General features: G+C 39.7%; 1 protein-coding gene across 1 annotated transcript; it reads right to left on the bottom strand.

Moving 5' to 3' along the window:
• Positions 1–223: 223 nt before the first annotated feature.
• On the bottom strand, positions 224–8,327 carry LOC311115521 (NLR family CARD domain-containing protein 3-like; the record flags this gene model as incomplete). Its single annotated transcript, XM_084190677.1, has 5 exons — positions 8,126–8,327; positions 3,172–3,288; positions 2,846–3,039; positions 695–2,459; positions 224–413 (listed from the first exon to the last, which is right to left on the bottom strand). Exons 1-5 carry the CDS (start codon positions 8,251–8,253, stop codon positions 224–226), a joined length of 2,394 nt encoding a protein of 797 aa, XP_084046803.1. The 5' UTR covers positions 8,254–8,327.
• Positions 8,328–22,973: the final 14,646 nt, after the last annotated feature.

Raw genomic sequence — 22,973 nt, 5'->3', positions numbered from 1 at the left:
GAGAAAGTTACAGAGGCTACAGCAAAACATGCTAACCTCTCACCATTAACATCAAATAAAAGGTGACATTCTATAATGAAACATAACATCTTAAATCCAAAATGCTGGAGCATAGCACCAAATTTAAAACTGTAAGCTTCACTGTCCAAACACATATGGTGTGGAATATGTGTGCCTGGTAAACACATGTGGATCTGGTGAACAGTTATCACTTGTTGACCAACTACAGGAATACTGACCTCAGAGTCTCCAGTTTACAGTGGGGATTCCCCAGGACAGCAGAGAGCAGCTTCACTCCTGAATCCTTCATGACATTGTTACTCAGATCCAGCTCTCTCAGGTGTGAGGGGTTTGACTTCAGAGCTGAGACCAGAGAAGCACAGCCTTTCTCTGTGAGTCCACAGAATGAAAGCCTGCAAAGAGATCATCATGATTTCACAAACACACTGTTAATTTAACACCAGTAGTGTAGAAGGACAATGGCAGATGCATTTGGTTTATTCTCTTAAACAACATATAGATTCATCTTCCGTCTCCTAGAATTGTATGGACATATTGTTATACAAATGTGAACACCAATGCACTGATTCAGTAAGTTTTTCAATATAATATAATATATTATAATATATATTTTTCTCTAAACTGAATATTTCTTCCTGATGATCAGTACTTAAATGTAATTTGATGTACTCACAGAGCAGCTCTGGAGGCTTTGACCACTGGCAGCAGCCTCAGAAGACCTTCCTCTGATCTGGAGTATTTCTTCAGGTCAAACACATCCAGCTCCTTTTCTGAAGTCAGCAACACAAAGACCAGAGCTGACCACTGTGCAGGTGACAGTTTGGCTTCTGAGAGACTTCCTGATCTAAGGAAGCTTTGGATCTCCTCCACTAGAGAATGGTCATTCAGTTCATTCAGACAGTGGAACAGATTGATGCACCTCTCTGGAGAGGGATTCTCCCTGATCTTCTCCTTGATGTACTTGACTGTTTCTTCATGGCTCTGTGAGCTGCTTCTTGTCTTTGTCAGGAGACCTCGTAAGTGCTTCTGATTGGACTCCAGTGAGAGGCCCAGAAGGAAGCGGAGGAAAAGGTCCAGGTTTCCCGTCTCACTTCGTAAGGCTTTATCCACAGCACTCTTGTAGACAGTAACTTCAGTAACTTGCGGTTCGGCCATTAGATTCTCATTGTTGTTGATGAATGAGAGGAACACATATACAGCAGCAAGAAACTCCTGAATGCTCAGATGCACGAAGCAGTACACCTTGACCTGGTACAGCACACATTCCTCTTTAAAGAGCTGTGTGCACAATCCTGAGTACACAGAGGCTTCATTAACATCAATGCCAGCCTCTTTCAGGTCTTCTTCATAGAAAATCAGATTGCCCTTCATAAGCTGTTGAAAAGCCAGTTTTCCCAGTGACAGAATGCTCTCTTTATTCCAGTGTGGACCTGTCTCTTCTTTCCCAAGATACTTTTCATTCTTCTGTTTGGTATGAAACACCACAAGGTGTGTGTACATCTCAGTCAGAGTCTTGGGCATCTCTTCTGTCTTGTCTGTACTCAACATGTGCTCAAGGACTATTGCAGAAATCCAACAGAAGACTGGAATGTGGCACATGATGTGGAGGCTCCTTGATGTCTTTATGTGTGAGATGATTCTGCTGGCCAGGTCCTCATCACTGAATCTCTTCCTGAAGTACTCCTCCTTCTGTGGGTCATTGAACCCTCGTACCTCTGTCACCTGGTCAACACACCCTGAAGGGATCTTATTGGCTGCTGCAGGTCGGGTAGTTATCCAAAGGAGAGCAGAGGGAAGCAGATTTCCCTTGATGAGGTTTGTCAGCAGAACATCCACTGAGGTTGACTCTGTGACGTCACAACAAATCTTGTTCTTCTGGAAGTCTAGGGGCAGTCGGCACTCATCCAGACCATCAAAGATGAACAGAACTTTGTACTTGTCGTAGTTGGAGATTCTTGATTCTTTGGTGTCCATTGAGAAGTGATTGAGAAGTTTAATCAAAGTGTTTTTTTCCCCGTTCATCAAATTCAGCTCCCGAAAAGGGAATGAAAATACAAATTGGACATCCTGATTTGCTTTTCCTTCAGCCCAGTCCAGAATGAACTTCTGCACAGAGACTGTTTTTCCAATGCCAGCGACTCCCTTTGTCAGCACAGTTCTGATAAGTTTGTCTTGTCCAGTTAAGGGTTTGAAGATGTCGTTACATTTGATTGCAGTCTCTGGTCTTGCTTGTTTCCTGGTTGTTGTCTCAATCTGTCTCAGCTCATGTTCATTATTGACCTCTCCTGTTCCACCCTCTGTGATGTAGAGCTCTGTGTAGATCTTATTGAGAAGTGTTGGGTTTCCTTGTTTAGCGATCCCCTCAAATACACATTGAAACTTCTTCTTTAGATTAGATTTGAGTTCACGTTGGCAAATTACAGCAAGCTCATCTGAATCTAGAAATAACACAGAGGATATTAATATTACATCTGATTTAATGCCTACAGTTTTGTAAAACTGTGTTATAAAGTTTAAATTATAATAATTTATTCTCTTAACTGGAGTGACTTATTATATTATTATTATTATTATTATTATTATTATTTGGTATTACTGATGGTATCATTAATGTTGTCTCTCTCTCTCTCTCTCCTCTGTCTCTCCTCTTCTCTCTGTCTAAATGAATCAAAACAACACATTCTGCTGCTACCTGATGAGGTCACTAGGTGTTGTGTTAAGGCTGCTACAATATCACTGAGTTACACAGCTACTTTAGCTGTACTTTAGCTACAGCTTTTAAATGTTCTAAAACAGCATTCAACATGAGGCAGACAGCTCTTACTTTTCTCCAGTGCGTCAGCAAGCTCCTTCTGGTTCATTTTCCTCAGGACGTGCAGTGTGATCTTCAGAGCCCCTTCTCTGGCACTGCTCTCCTGCCTCTCATCTTCAGCATCCACCACTTCCTTATCCTGCTTCTGACTCTCAAAGCCTTCTGGGAGTTCTGGACTAAGAACCCTCTTTAATATTGTTTTAGGACTATTAAAATGGAAAAAAGGTTTAGCCTATGGATTATGAAAACAACAAAAATAAATGGTAAAATGGGAGAGGAGAAATGACTAGAGACAGTGTTGTTTAACTCACTGACCATGACACATGAGTTCTTCTTACCTTTGTCCACTAGAAAAGTCTCCCTCTCTAAAATCTATAGGTTGACCCATAGACTTGTCACTCTTCATGGACTCACAGCTGGGTACAGGGGAGGCTGGTCTCTCCTGCTTGATTGGACTTCAACACAACAGAGACAAACATTACATCTCTCATCTACTCTGAGCTCAGATGGAGAAACATAAGAAGAGTTTCATTCCAAAACGCTATATATTTCCATTTTCAGAAATATTCGTAAATTAGCTTTTATTGTTTGAAGAAATTCTGAAAGAGATTGGTGTGTTTTTTCACTAGCTAATCATGGTATGGGGTTGTTCAATGACAGACATGTATTTGTTTAAAATCTATCACTTGATGGTTTCATTTCATAGAGACAAATAATCATGTTTTTTTGCAAAATGCTATATATCTGCCTCACTCTCAGAGAAATAAGTAGTACTACTAGGTTTTACACAGTAATAATATATCTGCCTCACTCTCAGAAAATAAGTAGTACTGCTAGGTTTTACACAGTAATAATATATATATCTGCCTCACTCTCAGAGAAATAATTAGTAATACTAGGTTTTACACAGTAATAATATCTATCTGCCTCACTCTCAGAGAAATAAGTAGTACTACTAGGTTTTACACAGTAATAATATATCTGCCTCACTCTCAGAGAAATAAGTTGTAACACACAATAACACACAACTACAAAACTTAACACAGGGAAACTTATAGGTGACATAATCATGATAGAATACGAAACAGGTGCACTTAACTAGACATGACAAAACAAACATCGAAAACATCAAACGGTGGCAGCTAGTACTCCGGGGACGACGAACGCCGAAGCCTGCCCGAACAAGGAGGAGGAGCAGCCTCAGCGGTATTCGTGACATAAATAGTATTGCTAGGTTTTACACAGTCAAATGTGGCCGACCGGCTCGATTCGATCTTATGTAGCAAAATTTGAAATGGTATTGGAAATATTTAGCAATTAAAAGTTATTAATTCACGTACAGACATTGGTGAGGCAGCTGAGAAATAAAGTGCATTAGATCAGTCTCAAACCTGCCCCACGCCAATTGCTGGACTTTCACACAGAGGTTACTAGGTCACCCAATTCAAACCACATTTGAAAAATAAAACAAATGTGTCTTATTTATCAAGTGTTCTGTCTTGCAATTATACATATAATAAAATAACAACAAAATAATCAAAATGCTATTTAATACTATAATTGTATTTACTAAGATAATATTATTACTAAAATAGTTTCTAAAAGTGTTCTAGGCTACCCTACCCTAGAATTAGGGGTTAGGGTTACGGCTAAAATAAGTTATAAGTAGGGTAAGAGTTTCTGTATAGCACTTTGTGACATCTGCTGGTGTAAAAAGGGCTTTATAAATACATTTGATTGATTGTTAGGTTTATGGTTTATATGGCAAAAACAGTATGGGTTTATGGCACTCTTGCTCCTCCTTGTGGCCGTATGTGGGTACTATATAACTCATTCATGACACTTGCTAGGCTCATAATCTGTGGTAGCAACTGCGTCAGATCTACAAATCCATTAGCTAGACCACCCGAATAGACAACAATCACCCCATTATACCCATTTGATTTGAAACTTAGTGAACCTGCGCAGCATTCGCTCAATTTGATGCCTACGAACAAAGATTTCGATGCATATCAAATTACCCGGCAGCCATTTAGAAACCACAAGTCGTCCAAAAATGTGTTATTTCTTAATTAAAAAATGCTTTCTGGCTGTTTAAATCGGCCACATCTTGAAAAAGAGGACAGGGTCATGCGTTTTGTTTAGATTGTACACTTTTTCTTAAAACAAATATGGTTAACCATGACCAGAAAATGTTTAATGTTTGATGGCTATCTGCCAGCCATCGCCTCTTAAACTTTGTCTCACCTCATTATAGCTGACCACAACATGCACTCAGATGAACAGTGCGTGCACTCACCAAGTAGCCGTAACCTTGTTAATAATAAGTTACCTGAGTCGGTGTCACAGAGCTCAATAGAACTAATAGGAGCTGGTAGGGTGAAAAATGCCCTAAAATAAGGTATGTTGTTTCTAGATTACTTCATAACCAGGGACAGAAGGTAATATTATGAAACTGGGCTCCATGGCGGATGCAATAAACTAATTTTATCAGAAATAAACGTTGTAAAAAAGGTCACTTGAGGCGCCCCGAAAATAATATTCAAAAGTTCAGTCCTTGGACACAGAGGGGTTAAACACTAAAGTTACCGTCCATCTAGTGAAGAGGAGAACCGGACAGAGGGAGCGTAGGAAGCCAGCATCCGTCAACGAGAGAGGGAGAAGCCCTCCACGGTATTTAACAGGTGGAAGAAACAACCAGGGAGCTCCATCGGTCCACAAGAAATGCAGGCAGCCGGTGATGATGTAGTGGTAGCTAGGATAACTAGGATGCTGCTGGTAGAGTAGCTAGCTTAGCTAGCTGTACCGACCATCTTGGCTAGCTAGCAGGTCGTTTGTCTGTCCCTTGAGGATGATGACGAATCCGGTGAACCACACAATTAAACAAGGATAGCGAGTGAAAAGGATCTGGCTACACTCATACTGTCACTGACCATTACGCAAAAAAGCAAATTGAACAATAAACTTCTGCGTCTCAACACTGTAACGAACTCCGTTGTTGTTCCCCAAGATCACCTCAGTCCACTCTGCGCGTAACTGGACAATATGCTTGGCGCCAAACCGTACGTGGACGCTGACAGTTCTGTACGTGGACGTGGACAGTTTCAGAACGTGGACATGAGCAGTGCAACACAATAAACTAAACTAAGGCTTTACAGTGGCTTACATTAGTAAAATTCATTTTTTATTATGTAAAACAAAAATGATTTGTTTTTTAAAACAATGTTGAGATCTGGGCCCATATCCAAAAAGCGTCTCAGAGTAGAAAATGTGTCATATACAGTTGAAGTCGAAAGTTTACATACACTTAGGTTGGAGTCATTAAAACTTAAACTTAAACTTCCGACTTCAACTGTAAGTGCTGAGAATAAATACATTTTAGTCCTACTCTTATGGGTATAAATTAAAGCTATGCATGAAGCCTCTTTATTCATAAGTGTCCCACCTAGTTGGCAGATATTTAGGACACCTCATGAGCTGTACTAACCAGTTAAGAGGTACCAGCAGGTGTCTTGATAATAGAAACATGCAGCGAGTCCGTGGTTCCTGTGCCACATGTAATTGCTTTGGAGCAGAGCCCCACCTGTTTAGCTTTTTGTTGTTGTCTGTTTTGCATGTTATTTTGACATTAATAGGTGTCACACATCAGTTTGCAAACAATGTCAAAAAATTAAATCGTTGAGTTAATAAAGCTGCATACAAACATGGTCTCTTTTTTGTTTTCTTGAGTAAGGCAGCTCCAAAATGCAGGTGTTTCAGCCTAGCTCAGTGCTTTCTGTGGTGGTGGGGCAGCCAGCGGAAAATACAGAGCGTAGGGGTTGGTAATGTTCTCTAGTTGCGCCGTGATTGGCTCAGTGTTCTGTCACTCATGGAGACTCTACGTCACCGTAACATCTACAGGGAGAGCTCGAACATTCAAGCCTCTTGGGTGCTGCCATAGAGTTATATTAGAAGTGCCCATCCAAAAGGCTCAAGGTCATTGGCCACAGATAAAATGACGTCAAGTCACGTTATATCTACCGCAGATTTGATTGGACTGATCGTGTCAACGTCATACTTTCAAAATCTTAGGTGCAAGCTAGACAAGCAGTCAGCATGAATTAAGTCGACAATCTACTGGCGAATCCTTTTCAATCCTTGTCATATGAAGAGAAATGATAGATAGAACGTATCAGTGCTCATCGGCCATTGGACATAAACATTAAACAACAAGTTGGAAATAGCTAATTCAACAATGAGTGGTTTGGAAGGAATCAGTGGCTAACTGCAAGCGTTGCAAAGCAATCACTAGCCTGCTATTCAGTGGAGAGGGTGTGTGGTCCAAGTCTGTGTTTAAGATTCTCTTTTCCAAGCTTAAAAGGATAAACATTCACATGCAACACCATGGTCCAGAAAAGGTTGAATACATTGGCCATGCTGTTAATCCAGCATGACTTCTGCTGCTTTCAAAAAAACTGGAAACTGGGAAATCTCAGACTTCAGTGAGTTCGAGACAACTGGGAACTCTGAAAAAAACGAGCTCTGACTGAGAAAATGCATTTTGAACAGTCATTCAATTCAACATTCCAAGTCGGGAACTCAGGCCTCTTTCTAGAGCTCCGACATGAAGATCACTGACATCCATGTTTCGACTTTGTTTTTTTCTGAGTTCCCAGTTGTCATGAAAGCACCATAAATCCAGAGAATGCCAGACTTAGATGACAAAGTTTGATGACAAAATTTGTCCACAAGAACTGCCGCGCCACCCCACCCTACACGAAACACAGCCCTTATTTTATGTGTTTCTACAATTCCCTCTGGGAAAAATGTATGGTGGAAAAACTAGTGGAACCATTTCCCTGTTTGACCACTAGGTTTTCTGGGTATTATGACACCTCCACTGTGGGGCAAATGAAATGAGAGAATCTAAAGAATGCAACAATATTTGTTTCATCTTGCTGTGATATTCTAAGCTGGATTTAGAGCCCCCAAAATGAAAAAAATACGATATAATTTCATAGAATTTAACTAAGACAACTTTCTCTTGGTCACAGATGGACAAAATCACTTTGTGTTTACAGCTGAAGTTGTAACGAGTCTGCACACATTTGAATGGTGACTGCGCTGCTCAGTGGACGTTTAGGAGAAAATGTCATACACTAAAATCTATGAATTAAAAATCTTAGAACAGTAATATTTTACACACCCATAAGCCTTCATTTCTGATGGAAAAACACAAACGTGAAGAAATGGTGGATATAGCATTTTGGATATAAACTCTTCATAAATTCTTAAACAAAATTGTCATCTCACCTCTTAGATTTGGTGTCATGTTCCCCAGAGAGACTCATTTCAGAGGCAGGGCCTCCCTCCTCTCTCTCTCCAGAGAGACTCATTTTAGAGGCAGGGCCCCCCTCCTCTCTCTCTCCAGAGAGACTCATTTTAGACCACTGACCCCTAAACAGAGATCCAGCATGTTGGTTGTGGTGAACACAGTGACAACTAATTATTGAAGGTCAATTGTTCTCTTTTATTCATGATCTCTTACAAATAAAATATTTACTAACATTCTAGTGTGTTGCTTTGTTCAACATTCTAGTGTGTTGCTTTGTTCAACAGGTCTGCAATTATTATGCTATTATTGAATTCAGTTCATAATATCAATGTTAAGAAAAGTATGTTCAGTGGTTTCATCCCAAATTACACAGGAAGCAGGAGCTCATTGTAATTTTGAAAACAACAATTTTTCCGATATTCTGAAAGACGATTTATGACGAACAATGATACATAAAAAAATATACAAATTGTAAAATAACCACAATATACGAATATATGAACAACATGTTTTTGAATTTGACTTGCCTACGCCCAGTTAGCGCCATTTTGTATGATTGAACTGTCACGTAGCTGTCCCGGTGAAATGGACTGTTAGATTTGAGTGTTTTACTTCCATTCACTATACTAAAATTACACAGTGGTGTAAAGTACTTAAGTAAAAATACTTTAAAGTACTACTTAAGTCGTTTTTTGGGGTATCTGTACTTTACTATTCATATTTTTGACAACTTTTACTTATACTTCACTACATTCCTAAAGGAAATAATATACTTTTTACTCCATACATTTTCCCTGACACCCAAAAGTACTCGTTACATTTTGAATGCTTAGCAGAACAAGAAAATGGTCTAATTCACAAATTTACCAAGAGAACATCCCTGGTCATCCCTACTGCGTCTGATCTGGGGGACTCACTAAACACATGCTTCGTTTGTAAATTTGATAAATAAATGTTTTACTTTTGATACTTAAGTACATTTTAGCAATTACATTTACTTTTGATACTTAAGTATATTTAAAACCAAATACTTTTAGACTTTTACTCAAGTAGTATTTTACTTGGTGACGTTCACTTTTACTTGAGTCATTTTCTATTAAGGTATCTTTACTTTTACTCAAGTATGACAATTGGGTACTTTTTCCACCACTGAAATTACACCATACATTTAATTTCTCTACACACTTAATCCCAATCACAATAATCCCTGTGAAGAGTCTTACCTCGTAGCCTGAATTCACAACCAGAACATGTCAAGTCATTGAAATATTTTCCGTTGTGCTGAGAGAGCACCTACCTGATGACAAGTGGCTCTGTATCTATGTTGTAGGTACAGTTGATCTTTGGATGCAATAATATCTGGTCAAAGTCTAGTTGCACAACACCATAGTATAGCATTAACAGAACAGTAGTTTAACCTTTTACTTATTTTCTCAAAAAGGTAGGGGTCAAAATTGGTACTCCCTTTCAATACCTCCCTTGCGAGGATAATGGCACTGAGCCTTTTTCTAAAGTGTTTTCTGAGTTGGAGTGATCTTAGACCATTCCTCCATTCAGAATCCTTCCAAATGACCAACTACAGGAAGGTAAAGGTACAACTAAACACACAATAAAGAAACAAATCTCCCTAATTGACAGGAGGCTTGAATTTTAGTAATTTACCCACCGGCCTCTTACTACTATCCCAATGTATACATTCTACCAACATCATACATAAATAATCCCTGGTAGGATCCTTACTACCATCCCAATGTATACATTCTACCAACATTATACATAAATAATCCCTGGTAGGATCCTTACTACTATCCCAATGTATACATTCTACCAACATCATACATAAATAATCCCTGGTAGGATCCTTACTACTATCCCAATTTATACATTCTACCAACATCATACATAAATAATCCCTGGTAGGATCCTTACTACTATCCCAATGTATACATTCTACCAACATCATACATAAATAATCCCTGGTAGGATCCTTACTACTATCCCAATGTATACATTCTACCAACATCATACATAAATAATCCCTGGTAGGATCCTTACCTTGCAGCCTGAATTCAAAAACCAGAACATGTCAAGTCAGTGAGATGAATATAAAGTGTAATATTGGGACGCAAATCAAAATGTAATACATTTCAACTCTATATCTGACATGGTACATGTGTCTTCTTTTTTTAAAGCCCGTAACCATGTGTGTGAGGTGTGTAATTTTGCTTCAAAGTAGATTTGTTTAAGAATACCAAGAAACACTGTGTGACCCTGATTTAGCCCACTGCAGGACAAGGTTAATCATTAAAAACAATACGGTATGAACAACTGGCAGTGTCCAGGACCAGTGATTCAAGTCTGAAGCACCGTCCCAAGCACCGACCCTCTCTCTCTCTCTCTCTCTCTCTCTCTCTCTCTCTCTCTCTCTCTCTCTCTCTCTCTCTCTCTCTCTCTCTCTCTCTCTCTCTCTCTCTCTCTCTCTCTCTCTCTCTCTCTCTCTCTCTCTCTCTCTCTCTCTCTCTCTCTCTCTCTCTCTCTCTCTCTCTCTCTCCCTCCCTCCCTCCCTCCCTGCCAGGCTGTTAGGTTAATGGACTATGGAAACCTACTGAGAATCTGCCATACAGAGAGACCTACAAATTAACATGACTAAACAATTTTAGTAAAAGGAAATTGCATTAAACCGTGTTAAACACATTTCCATGTATGTTGTTCTCTCTCTCTCTGTTTGCAGGACTAGAAATGGGGTTTAAATCAGTTCAATACAGCCAGAGAATGAATTATATATCATCAAACCGTAGACTCATGTCCGTCCACATGCTGGCTCAAACCTAACCCTAACCCTAACCCAACCCTGTCCCTAACCCTGTCCCTGTCCCTAACCCTAACCCTAACCCTAACCCTAACCCTAACCCAACCCTGTCCCTAACCCTAACCCTAACCCAACCCTGTCCCTAACCCTATCCCTAACTCCAAGCAGCAGCACTGTGGAAAGGACTTATGCCAAGTTGTTTGGATGAATTGTGATCTGCATGATTTTTAACAAGCAACTCCACTCTACTACAAAGTTAATATTCAATGTGATAAAAACAACTTGTTCCTTACTTTTTATTTTGTTTTTAGAAACCACTTTTCAGACCTTGTTTTTCCATTACCACATTTAAATGTACCCCTTGATTTCTGTTGAAATATTTAGTGTTTGTGTGTGTATCTTGTTGCCACGTTTCCAGCAGAAGGGTATCCAGGTGGGTATCTGAAGTTCAATTGATCCTGATTGTTTACAGGTTTGATGCCAGGAACAACTAGTGAAGATATCGACACACAAGAGCTTTCATTCGTTCTATGGTTGGTTCAACTAGATATATGTATATATGTATTCTGTACCTCATTATAGATCCATCTGTGGTTGGTTCAGCTAGATATGTATTCTGTACCTCATTATAGATCCATCTGTGGTTGGTTCAGCTAGATATGTATTCTGTACCTCATTATAGATCCATCTGTCAGCATCGTAAACAATGTCATGTCTAGAGTGTAACACACACAAATCTGTAGGCTCTGATCAGTCCCTACACCCATTCCTCTGCAGAAGCACAGTTCCAGCTCAGCCCAGTTAAAACTGTTCGCTGCTCTGGCACCCCAATGGTGGAACAAGCTCCCTCACGACGCCAGGACAGCGGAGTCACTGACCACCTTCCGGAGACACTTGAAACCCTACCTCTTTAAGGAATACCTGGGATAGTAAAAAAGTAATCATTCTACCCCCCCCCCCCCCCACTACCCCACTTCCACACAAAAAATAAAATAAAAAATAATAATAAAAAATAATTTGAAAAAAATAACATTTTTTATTTATTTATTACTAAAACAATTTTTAAAAAACTATATATATATAAAACAAATGAACATAAAAAATATACTTTACAAACCAAACATTTGAAAAAATAAAATTAAAATAAAAAATGTAAAGTGGTTGTCCCACTGGCTATAAGGTGAATGCACCAATTTGTAAATTGCTCTGGATTACAGCGTCTGCTAAATGATGTAAATGTAAATTACATTTGACATTTAAGTCATTTAGCAGACGCTCTTATCCAGAGCGACTTACAGTTAGTGCATACATTATTTTTTTAAAAAATCATACTGGCCCACCATGGGAATCGAACCCACAACCCTGGCTTTGCAAACGCCATGCTCTATCAACTGAGCTACATCCCTGCCGGCCATTCCCTCCCCTACCCTGGACGACGCTGGGCCAATTGTGCGCCACCCCATGGGTCTAATGTATGCTGTACCTCATTATAGATCCATCTGTGGTTGGTTCAACTAGATATGTATTCTGTACCTCATTATAGATCCATCTGTGGTTGGTTCAACTAGATATATCTATTCTGTACTTCATTATAGATCCATCTGTGGTTGGTTCAGCTAGATATGTATTCTGTACCTCATTATAGATCCATCTGTGGTTGGTTCAGCTAGATATGTATTCTGTACCTCAGTATAGATCCATCTGTGAATGGTTCAGCTAGATATGTATTCTGTACCTCATTATAGATCCATCTGTGGTTGGTTCAGCTAGATAGGTATTCTGTACCTCATTATAGATCCATCTGTCAGCATTGTAAACAATGTCACGTCTAGAGTGTAACACACACACACACACAAATCTGTAGGAATGTCACACACACACACTTCATGGAACCACGACTGTCTCACAAAAGTTCCTCTGCATTACAGCCCCCCCTTGTGGTCAAGATCAGTACTGCAGATGTGTCATTCAGGCCAGTTTGGAGTGAATGAATGAATTATTATTTCAAGGGTTTTTATTTATCTAAACTTTTATTTTATTTTTTTTGCTGCAAAATTGTCTTTGTACAGAAAGGGCACACGTACAAGACACACGTAACTAGTATTGATAAAATCATTTAATAACACAACACTAACAACCAGGCTATACAGTAGAAGAACAGCAGAGACAAAACACAATTTTCATTTCAGAATCCTAGTAGACAATACAGTAGTTGCTATTTGGCGTATCACAAAGATTTAAAACAGTAATGCTCATTCGTTCATTAACACAATTATAATTAGTTGGATCCTAAACATATCCCCATTTTCCTTCATCAAGAAAACTGTTGTTGTTTATGAATAAACTTTGTCTGAAGGAGATGACTAGCCTGATGGCCAGTCTGTTCTTGCTTTCTTGACAACTCTTTATGGAATTGTCATGTTTGGCTTGACAATGACAAGCTAGGAGTTGCCACTACTCTATAATAAAGCAAAATAAACATTTAAAAGCAACTCAACTCCACTATGTACTAAAGGTGCTTTAACAATGAACTGAGCTCAACAAAGCAACTCAACCCCACTATGTACTAAAGGTGCTCTAACAATGAACTGAGCTCAACAAAGCAACTCAACCCCACTATCTACTAAAGGTGCTTTAACAATGAACTGAGCTCAACAAAGCAACTCAACCCCACTATGTACTAAAGGTGCTTTAATAATGAACTGAGCTCAACAAAGCAACTCAACCCCACTATGTACTAAAGGTGCTTTAACAATGAACTGAGCTCAACAAAGCAACTCAACCCCACTATGTACTAAAGGTGCTTTAACAATGAACTGAGCTCAACAAAGCAACTCAACCCCACTATGTACTAAAGGTGCTTTAACAATGAACTGAGCTCAACAAAGCAACTCCACCTCACTATGTACTAAAGGTGCTCTAACAATGAACTGAGCTCAACAAAGCAACTCAACCCCACTATGTACTAAAGGTGCTTTAACAATGAACTGAGCTCAACAAAGCAACTCAACCCCACTATGTACTAAAGGTGCTTTAACAATGAACTGAGCTCAACAAAGCAACTCAACCCCACTATGTACTAAAGGTGCTTTAACAATGAACTGAGCTCAACAAAGCAACTCAACCCCACTATGTACTAAAGGTGCTCTAACAATGAACTGAGCTCAACAAAGCAACTCAACCCCACTATGTACTAAAGGTGCTTTAACAATGAACTGAGCTCAACAAAGCAACTCAACCCCACTATGTACTAAAGGTGCTTTAACAATGAACTGAGCTCAACAAAGCAACTCAACCCCACTATGTACTAAAGGTGCTTTAACAATGAACTGAGCTCAACAAAGCAACTCAACCCCACTATGTACTAAAGGTGCTTTAACAATGAACTGAGCTCAACAAAGCAACTCAACCCCACTATGTACTAAAGGTGCTCTAACAATGAACTGAGCTCAACAAAGCAACTCAACCCCACTATGTACTAAAGGTATGTAGACATGTAATAAACATTCAACAGCAAACACTATGTACATCTTTCCACTGGAACCTTGGATTGTCTGTTCTTCTCTGTAGTTTACTCACACATGGGTATGTATAATGTAGACCTGGGTTCAAATAGGATTTGTTTTCTTACAAATATCTTAGCTGGGCTTGATTGAGCTTGCCTGGCACAATGAAACCAATGGAATATTGCCAAAAGTGCAAACACAAATATAATCAAATGCTCAAAGTGTTTGACGGAAAACAAATACTATTTGAACCCAGGTCAGGTATGTGGTCCTATTAGTTTCCTGATTCAGATCTGTGTGGTTCAAACCAACTCTTAGTTTCCTGATTCAGATCTGTTTAATCCAACTCTTAGTTTCCTGATTCAGATCTGTTGAAACCAACTCTTAGTTTCCTGATTCAGATCTGTTGAAACCAACTCTTAGTTTCCTGATTCAGATCTGTTGAAACCAACTCTTAGTTTCCTGATTCAGATCTGTGTGGTTCAAACCAACTCTTAGTTTCCTGATTCAGATCTGTTGAAACCAACTCTTAGTTTCCTGATTCAGATCTGTTGAAACCAACTCTTAGTTTCCTGATTCAGATCTGTTGAAACCAACTCTTAGTTTCCTGATTCGGATCTGTTGAAACCAACTCTTAGTTTCCTGATTCAGATCTGTTGAAACCAACTCTTAGTTTCCTGATTCAGATCTGTGTGGTTCAAACCAACTCTTAGTTTCCTGATTCAGATCTGTTGAAACCAACTCTTAGTTTCCTGATTCAGATCTGTTGAAACCAACTCTTAGTTTCCTGATTCAGATCTGTTGAAACCAACTCTTAGTTTCCTGATTCAGATCTGTTGAAACCAACTCTTAGTTTCCTGATTCAGATCTGTTTAAACCAACTCTTAGTTTCCTGATTCAGATCTGTTTAAACCAACTCTTAGTGTCCTGATTGAGATCTGTTTAAACCAACTCTTAGTTTCCTGATTCAAATCTGTTTAAACCAACTCTTAGTGTCCTGATTCAGATCTGTTTAAACCAACTCTTCTGACTCATTGTCATTACATGTATATCTAAAGGAGTTGGCTAAAGCACACACAGATCTGGGACCAGACTAATGTGTCCGTGGGTTGCCAGTTAGACTGTTTGTCTGGTCTCTGGTCTGTGGTCAGCAGTGGTGGCTGGTGGCATGGAGGACAGGATCATAATAATGTCTGGAATAAAATGAATGGAATGGTATCAAACGCATCAAACACATACGTGCAATTCCATTCACTTCATTCCAGTCCTTATTATGAGCCGTTCATCCTCCCCTCACCAGCCTCCTCTGGTGGTCAGTGGGCACAGTATGGTTGGGCTCAATTCCATTTAAATTTCAATCAATTCAGAAGGTAAACCTCATTAAGAAGCATTGAAGAGAATTGTAACGTTAGTGTACTTCCTGAATTGACTCCAACCCTGGGGCAAAGTGCTGTGTTCTGCTGGTGGTGGTGGTGTGAGGCCTTAACCTCAGCCTCCCTCCCTCTCTCATTCCCTCTTCCTCAGTACCATGTAGATGAGACCACTGACCAGACACAGAGGGAAGGACACCCAGGCCAGGACGTAGGCAAAGCCCAACGCAGCATCCACCTCCCCATCCGGACACATCACCGTGTAGATTATTGAGCCACACATCACAAAGACCTGGAGAGAGGAGGATGAAGAGAGAGGAAGGGGGAGGAAAGGAGAGAGAGACAGAGAGACAGAGAGAGAGACAGAGAAGAGAGAGAGACAGAGAAGAGAGAGAGAAGAGAGAGAGAGAGAGAGAGACAGAGAGAGAGAGAGACAGAGACAGAGAGAGACAGAGAGACAGAGACAGAGAGACAGAGAGAGACAGAGAGAGACAGAGAGAGACAAACGTGCCTTGAGTGCCTGTTCAGTAAAATATATATTAAAATATATCCGGCTATAAACTGAAATAAATAAAGTAAATAAGTTAAGCAAGAGAAGAAATGCTTTCTCATTAACACATTAATTAATGATTAACAGATCAACTTTACTTGAGGTAAACAAAAACAAATGTACATAACAGGACCTCATACACTGAATATGGAGGCCAGGTCTGTTTGATGACTCTGGGAAGACTGACCCCTGAGAATCTCTGACTCTGATCTCTCCTGTTGGTTTCTGTGGACAAAACATCCAAGGATTGCACATACACACAAACACACACTAAAATGAGGGAATTTTGTGTTTTAGGACTATGAAAATGGAAAAAATTATTAGCCTATGGATTATGAAAACAACAAAAATAAATGGGAAAATGGAAGAGGAGAAATGACTAGAGACAGTGTTGTTTAACTCACTGACCATGACTCATGAGTTCTTCTTACCTTTGTTCAGTAGAAAAGTCTCCCTCTCTCTAGGTTGAACCATAGACCAGTCACTCTTTATGGACACACAGATGGGTACAGGGGAGGCTGGTCTCTCCTGCTTGATTGGACTTCAACACAACAGAGACAAACATTAAGTATCTCATCTACTCTGAGCTCAGATGGGGAAACATAAGAAGAGTTTCATTCCAAAATGCTATATAACAATTTTCAGAAACCCAGGTAAATTACCTTTTTTTGTTTAAAGAAATTATGAAAGAGATTGGTGTGTTTTTTCACCATCTAGTCATGGCATGGGATTGTTTCATGACAGAAATGTATTTGTTTAAAATCTATCACTTGATGGTTTCATTTCAGATAGACAAATAATCAATTTTTTTTCTCCAAAATGCTATATATCTGCCTCACTCTCAGAGAAATAAGTAGTACTGCTAGGTTTTACACAGTAATAATATATATATCTGCCTCACTCTCAGATAAATAAGTAGTACTGCTAGGTTTTACACAGTAATAATATATCTGCCTCACTCTCAGAGAAATAAGTAGTACTGCTAGGTTTTACACTGTCAAATGTAACAAACTCATGTAACGACATAAAAAATCTGTACAATTGATACATTTGTGACATCAATATTTAAATAAAAAATAAATAATTATATACAGTCCAATTTTATGAGATTTTAATCTCCAGGCCATCAGACTAGCTGGCCTCCGCCCAGTACACTGCCCTGAACTTAGTCACTGTTTCTAGCTGGCCTCCGCCCAGTACACTGCCCTGAACTTAGTCACTGTTTCTAGCTGGCCTCCGCCCAGTACACTGCCCTGAACTTAGTCACTGTTTCTAGCTGGCCTCCGCCCAGTACACTGCCCTGAACTTAGTCACTGTTTCTAGCTGGCCTCCGCCCAGTACACTGCCCTGAACTTAGTCACTGTTTCTAGCTGGCCTCCGCCCAGTACACTGCCCTGAACTTAGTCACTGTTTCTAGCTGGCCTCCGTCCAGTACACTGCCCTGAACTTAGTCACTGTTTCTAGCTGGCTATCACCCAGTACTCTACCCTGCACCTTAGTGACTGCTGCCCTATGTACCTAGTCATTGAACACTGTTCACGTTAATAGTGTTTACATACTGCTTACCCTCTTTATATGTATATACTGTATTCTAGTCAAGGCGTTGTTTTTTCCTGATATTTCTTAATTTCTTCTTTTTATTTTGGGGATTTGTGGGTATTGTTTTTCAAATATGTGTATGTGACCAATACAATTTGATAGATTTTTGGTATAAAACATTTACCTTTAACATTTTAGTAATTTAGCAGTTGCTCTTATCCAGGGCCCGGTTTCCGGTGTCACTTTATACACAGAAGATCTCCGCTAAGCATAGAATTACATGATCTATCCGTATCTCTGTGACTTCCAATAACTTCAGAACAAAGTTGACTACAAATACATAGTTGCCAATGTCTTCGCAATCGATACAAAGAAGTGATGTATACAATTATGCTTCAAATGAAAACTGAGATGACTGCATTAAAATATAAACATTAGGCTATAGGCCTATTTCAATCATATTGAAATACATTTCATGTTCAATTAATTGAGTTCTATTTTGCTACTTGTAGGCTACTGTCTGTAATTTGTCTCAATATACGCTACATGGTCAAAGGTATGTGGACACCCCTTCAAATTAGTGGATTCGGCTATATCAGCCACACCTGTTGCTGACAGGTGTATAAAAACGAACAGACAGCCATGCAATCTCCATAGACAAACACTGGAATTAGAATGGCCTTACTAAAGAGCAAAGTGACTTTCAATGTGGCACCATCATAGGATACCACCTTTCCAACAAGTCAGTTCGTCAAAATTCTGAGACATCACATTTCTGCCCTGCTAGAGCTGACCCGGTCAACTGTGTGCTGTTATTGTGAAGTGAAAATGTCTAGGAGCAACCGTAAAGTGGTAGGCCACACAAGCTCACAGAACTGGACTGCCGAGTGCTGAAGTGTGTAAAACCGTCTGTCCTCGGTTGCAACTGTCATGGACACAAGGACACTCAAAGTCAATCTTAAATGAATCATTCTTTATTGTCAGCAAGCTAGAGAGGTCACAGTCAAACGTAGATGCATAAAGTGCCGGTCTGAAGTGATGGTCCTTTCATAATGCCTTATACGGCTACACAAAAACCTACATAAACATGATTCATACGATTGGTTCCTGCATGTGACTGGCACCATCTCCTATCTTAACTTATTGAACATATTCTGGGCATTCTGCCAGATGGTCTTAAGGAAGGGGTCATGACGTCCCCCCCCCCCCCCCCCCCCCCTTATATCTTTCCCCAGCACAGGCAGGAACCAATGATTGTTTATGACAGAGTGGACAATATGAACATTTTCAAGGCTGTCCCGCCAGACTATACATTTTTCCTCCACATTCCCCCCTCTTATCACTTCTATGATAATAATTGTTCAAATGTAATGCGTATGACTTAAATCAAAGGAGGCTCTATCAAAATACATTACATAATTTCATTAATGATAATACTATCATCATAATAAAGGTTATCCTTCTATTAACATGAGCTAATCTAATTTAATTCATAATCATCATCATAAAGCTCAAATCTACAATAAGGTTATACTTTTATCAACGGGAGTGGATCTATCAAAAATACACAAACATACACAAGGGATCTGTAGATTCCGAGGTGAATAACTCTCTCAAGGTTTAACAATTTTTTCCATAGTTACTTACCACAATTGGGTTGTATTAACATATGTTCTGCATTAACATGTCACGGCAACTGGTTTGATACATTCACCTCTGAAGATAAATAATATACTTACATTCAGTAATCTTGCTCTGATTTGTCATCCTAAGGGTCCCAGAGATAAAATGTAACATAGTTTTGTTTGATAAAATCCATTTTTATATTGAAATGTAGGAACTGGGTTCTACAGTTTGAACCCCTGCTGTCTCTGGCTCTACACCCTCTACGCCCAGCCATCTAGATGTGTGAAAGTTAGTGTATAAGCTAATGATCCATCATTTATGACATTCCTGGGAGTGTGTAAACTTACATTTTGTATTACCATATATTTTTTGTATGTTCTCTATAGTTATGTACTTGAAAATGTATCAATTGACCAATTCGGCACATTTGGGCAGACTTGATACAAAATAGTCCAGTATTGCAATGCTTCACTGGATCAATCTGAAACTTTGCACAAACACTGCTGCCATCTAGTGGCCAACATCTAAACTGCACCTAAACTGCAATATTATATTGTGGCCTTTCTCTTGCATTTCAAAGTTGATGGAAAAAAAAAAAAAAAAGAAAACACATGACAGCTGCTGAGATCTTATTAGCCCTGGAGACACTGATAGCCTTATAGCAATTGATACAATTGATACTACTGTGCTAATACAGAGGAGGGCCACACTGCACCACCGGAACTGGCCAGGCCCCATCTTCTTCTGGATCAGGAACTCGTCTGCAGTGCGACAGGTGGGTCCAGGTGTCTCTCTCAGCAACCTTCACCGCAGTGGGGGGTGGTCAGAAGAACTTGGTACGGGCCTCTCCACGGGGGTCCTTCCAACTATTTCTCCTGAAGTCTTTCACCACCATGAAATCACCTGGGTTCAAACAGTGTTCAGCTCCATCTGCTAGATTTAGCAAAGACGCCTTCAACCGGGGGAAAATAGTCTTAAGAACACTGTTAAGGGTGACACAACACTCAACCACGCCTTCCTCCATTTCTTGCAGGGACAACCTGTTCTGGGAAAAAGGTGTATTTGTCATCCACATGGGACGGCCAGTCAGCACCTCATGTGGAGAGAGACCAGTGACTGTAGGGGATCAGCCTCTCATCGTAATCAGTGACAATGGAAGCACGTTCACCCATGTCAGGCTTGTTTCACCAATTCATTTGGTTAATTTAGTTTTCAAAGATTCGTTCGTCCTTTCGACTGCACCCCCAGATTGGGGATGATAGGCACAATGTCTTCTCAAATCAATCTGCAAAGCCTCTGACAGGGACTGAACAATCTCATTCACAAACTGTCAACCATTGTCAGAATACATTTTTGATGGTAGTCCCCACCTAGGTATGATCTCTCTCTCGCTGTGGCTCTCCTGCAAGAGAAAGTTTCAATTCATTTAGAAAACATGTCAACAGTCACCAAACAATACTTATTCCCCACACAAGGGGTCAACTCAATGAACTCCATCATTAACTGCTCAAAAGGTCCTTCAGGCCTTGGATGGGATGTGGGAGATACTGAAATGCCGCGTCCAACATTGTTAGTCATACAAATCAAGCGTGTCTTACTGAAATTTCCTGCAAACACAGTAAAACCTACTGTACCCCAATATTTATTTACAAGATCCACCATCCCTCCTTTTGACACATGGTCTTGACCATGTGACAATTTTGCGATGAACTGGAATGTACAATGGGGCATGGCAGGTCTGCTCCACACATCAAGCCATACACACGAGGTGTCCTTATGACAGCACCCCGCCCACTTGAGTTTCTGAAAGCATCAGCCATGGCCTGTAAAGCAGTGATATCATTAACAGAGAAAGGGTTGGTGGGAGCTGGAACTGCTGCCATCTGTAGGAAGGGGGAAACAGAAGAAGAAGCAGACAATTTAGCAGCACAGTCAGCCTTGGCATTCCCCAGAGAAATGTTATCCATAGAGGGAGTATGGGCCTGACACTTCATCACCGAGATTGACGAGGGGAGTTGAACAGCCTCCAACAGAGAGGACACAAGTTTACCGTGAGCAATTTGTTTTTGTAGCTTTCCAGTGATGGTCTGCAAGCAAAACCGGTGGCGCATTTTATGAAGCATGAGGGAAATTCCAGTCTGACCAAAAGACGACGAGGACCCGCTCACAACAGACCCTTACTGTGAGCTGCCCAGGAGGAGACACATCATCCGTAAACAACTGAGGGACACGGCGAAGAATTTCAGTAAGTCAATTTAAAGGAATTTGTATATAGAAATAATTATAATTATAAAACCAATAAAACTAAAACATAAAAAGGTACCACTAGTCTTAAAAGAGCTAGTCTTATAGAGAAGACTAGAGCGAGGGCAAGAAACGGTACCATGGGAAAGCCAAATGACAGCTGTCTGTTTGAAGTGTCCAGGTGGTCTGCAGCCACTACTAATATCACAACTTTCTACAAAGTGTCTAAGTATATCCTTGCATCCTTGATTCTTTGACACCCTAGAAACTCATCATAACAGATTGGCGTCTTCACGAACAGGATACGGTTTGCAGCTCAACTAACAGGTAAGCAGACTTTCATTCTATTATTATGTTAAAATCTGCTTATCTGTGGTAAAGCTGAACTGTAACGAACGTTTAGAATTCTATATTTTAAAGGGGGAAGATGAGTGGTGTTGATCGATTTGAAGGGATGTAAGGACAATATCAAATTAGGACTATTACATGGTGTTATGATTCAAAATAAAAATAGGGTATGGTCGAAGTAGAGAGATAAGGCGCAGTGCACCTTTAATGGTAAATACATTATAAAGAGAGATAAGGCGCAGAGCACCCTTAATATGATTTAAAAGATTATATTATAAAGAGAGTGGGATAGATACCCTTGGTGTAAGCTTAACTACATCATAAAATGAGTGGGCGGACGGCACCCTTAATGTAAAATACATTATAAAGATAGTGGGTTTTTTAGTCCCGTAGTGTGTAAGAAATTATAAAAGGATAGGTTACGGACCTTTAGATGTGAAAGTACGTCATAAAATGAAATAAGATACTGAAATACTCAAAACGGTCAGGAGAGGGAGCCGATGACATGAAAACATTTGAATCATGACACCAAACACTAAATAAGGTAACATAATTTTGATAAGATCAAGGTAGAAAATTGATGCAAAACATTTAATTACTAACATTGTATAAACTAATATACATGAGAATGGGGAGTCATTTCAGTATACCGAATACGGGCAAGACAGTGACAATAAAGAATAAATCAGAGCTAGATTTACCCAGGAGGGAAAGGAAGGCTATGACAAAATTGTTACAAACGAATCCGCATCTCAAACATATCACTTTAAAAAATATAGAGAATCAAACACGGCGTGATTGGATGTTAATTAAATTAGTTTTTTTTTTATGTGG

Source organism: Coregonus lavaretus (genome assembly GCF_964263955.1).
Source record: "Coregonus lavaretus genome assembly, contig: HAP1_SCAFFOLD_487, whole genome shotgun sequence".
Taxonomy (NCBI): domain Eukaryota; kingdom Metazoa; phylum Chordata; class Actinopteri; order Salmoniformes; family Salmonidae; genus Coregonus; species Coregonus lavaretus.
The sequence above is the reverse complement of the archived record's forward strand: the minus strand, read 5'-3'. Positions and strand labels throughout refer to the sequence as shown.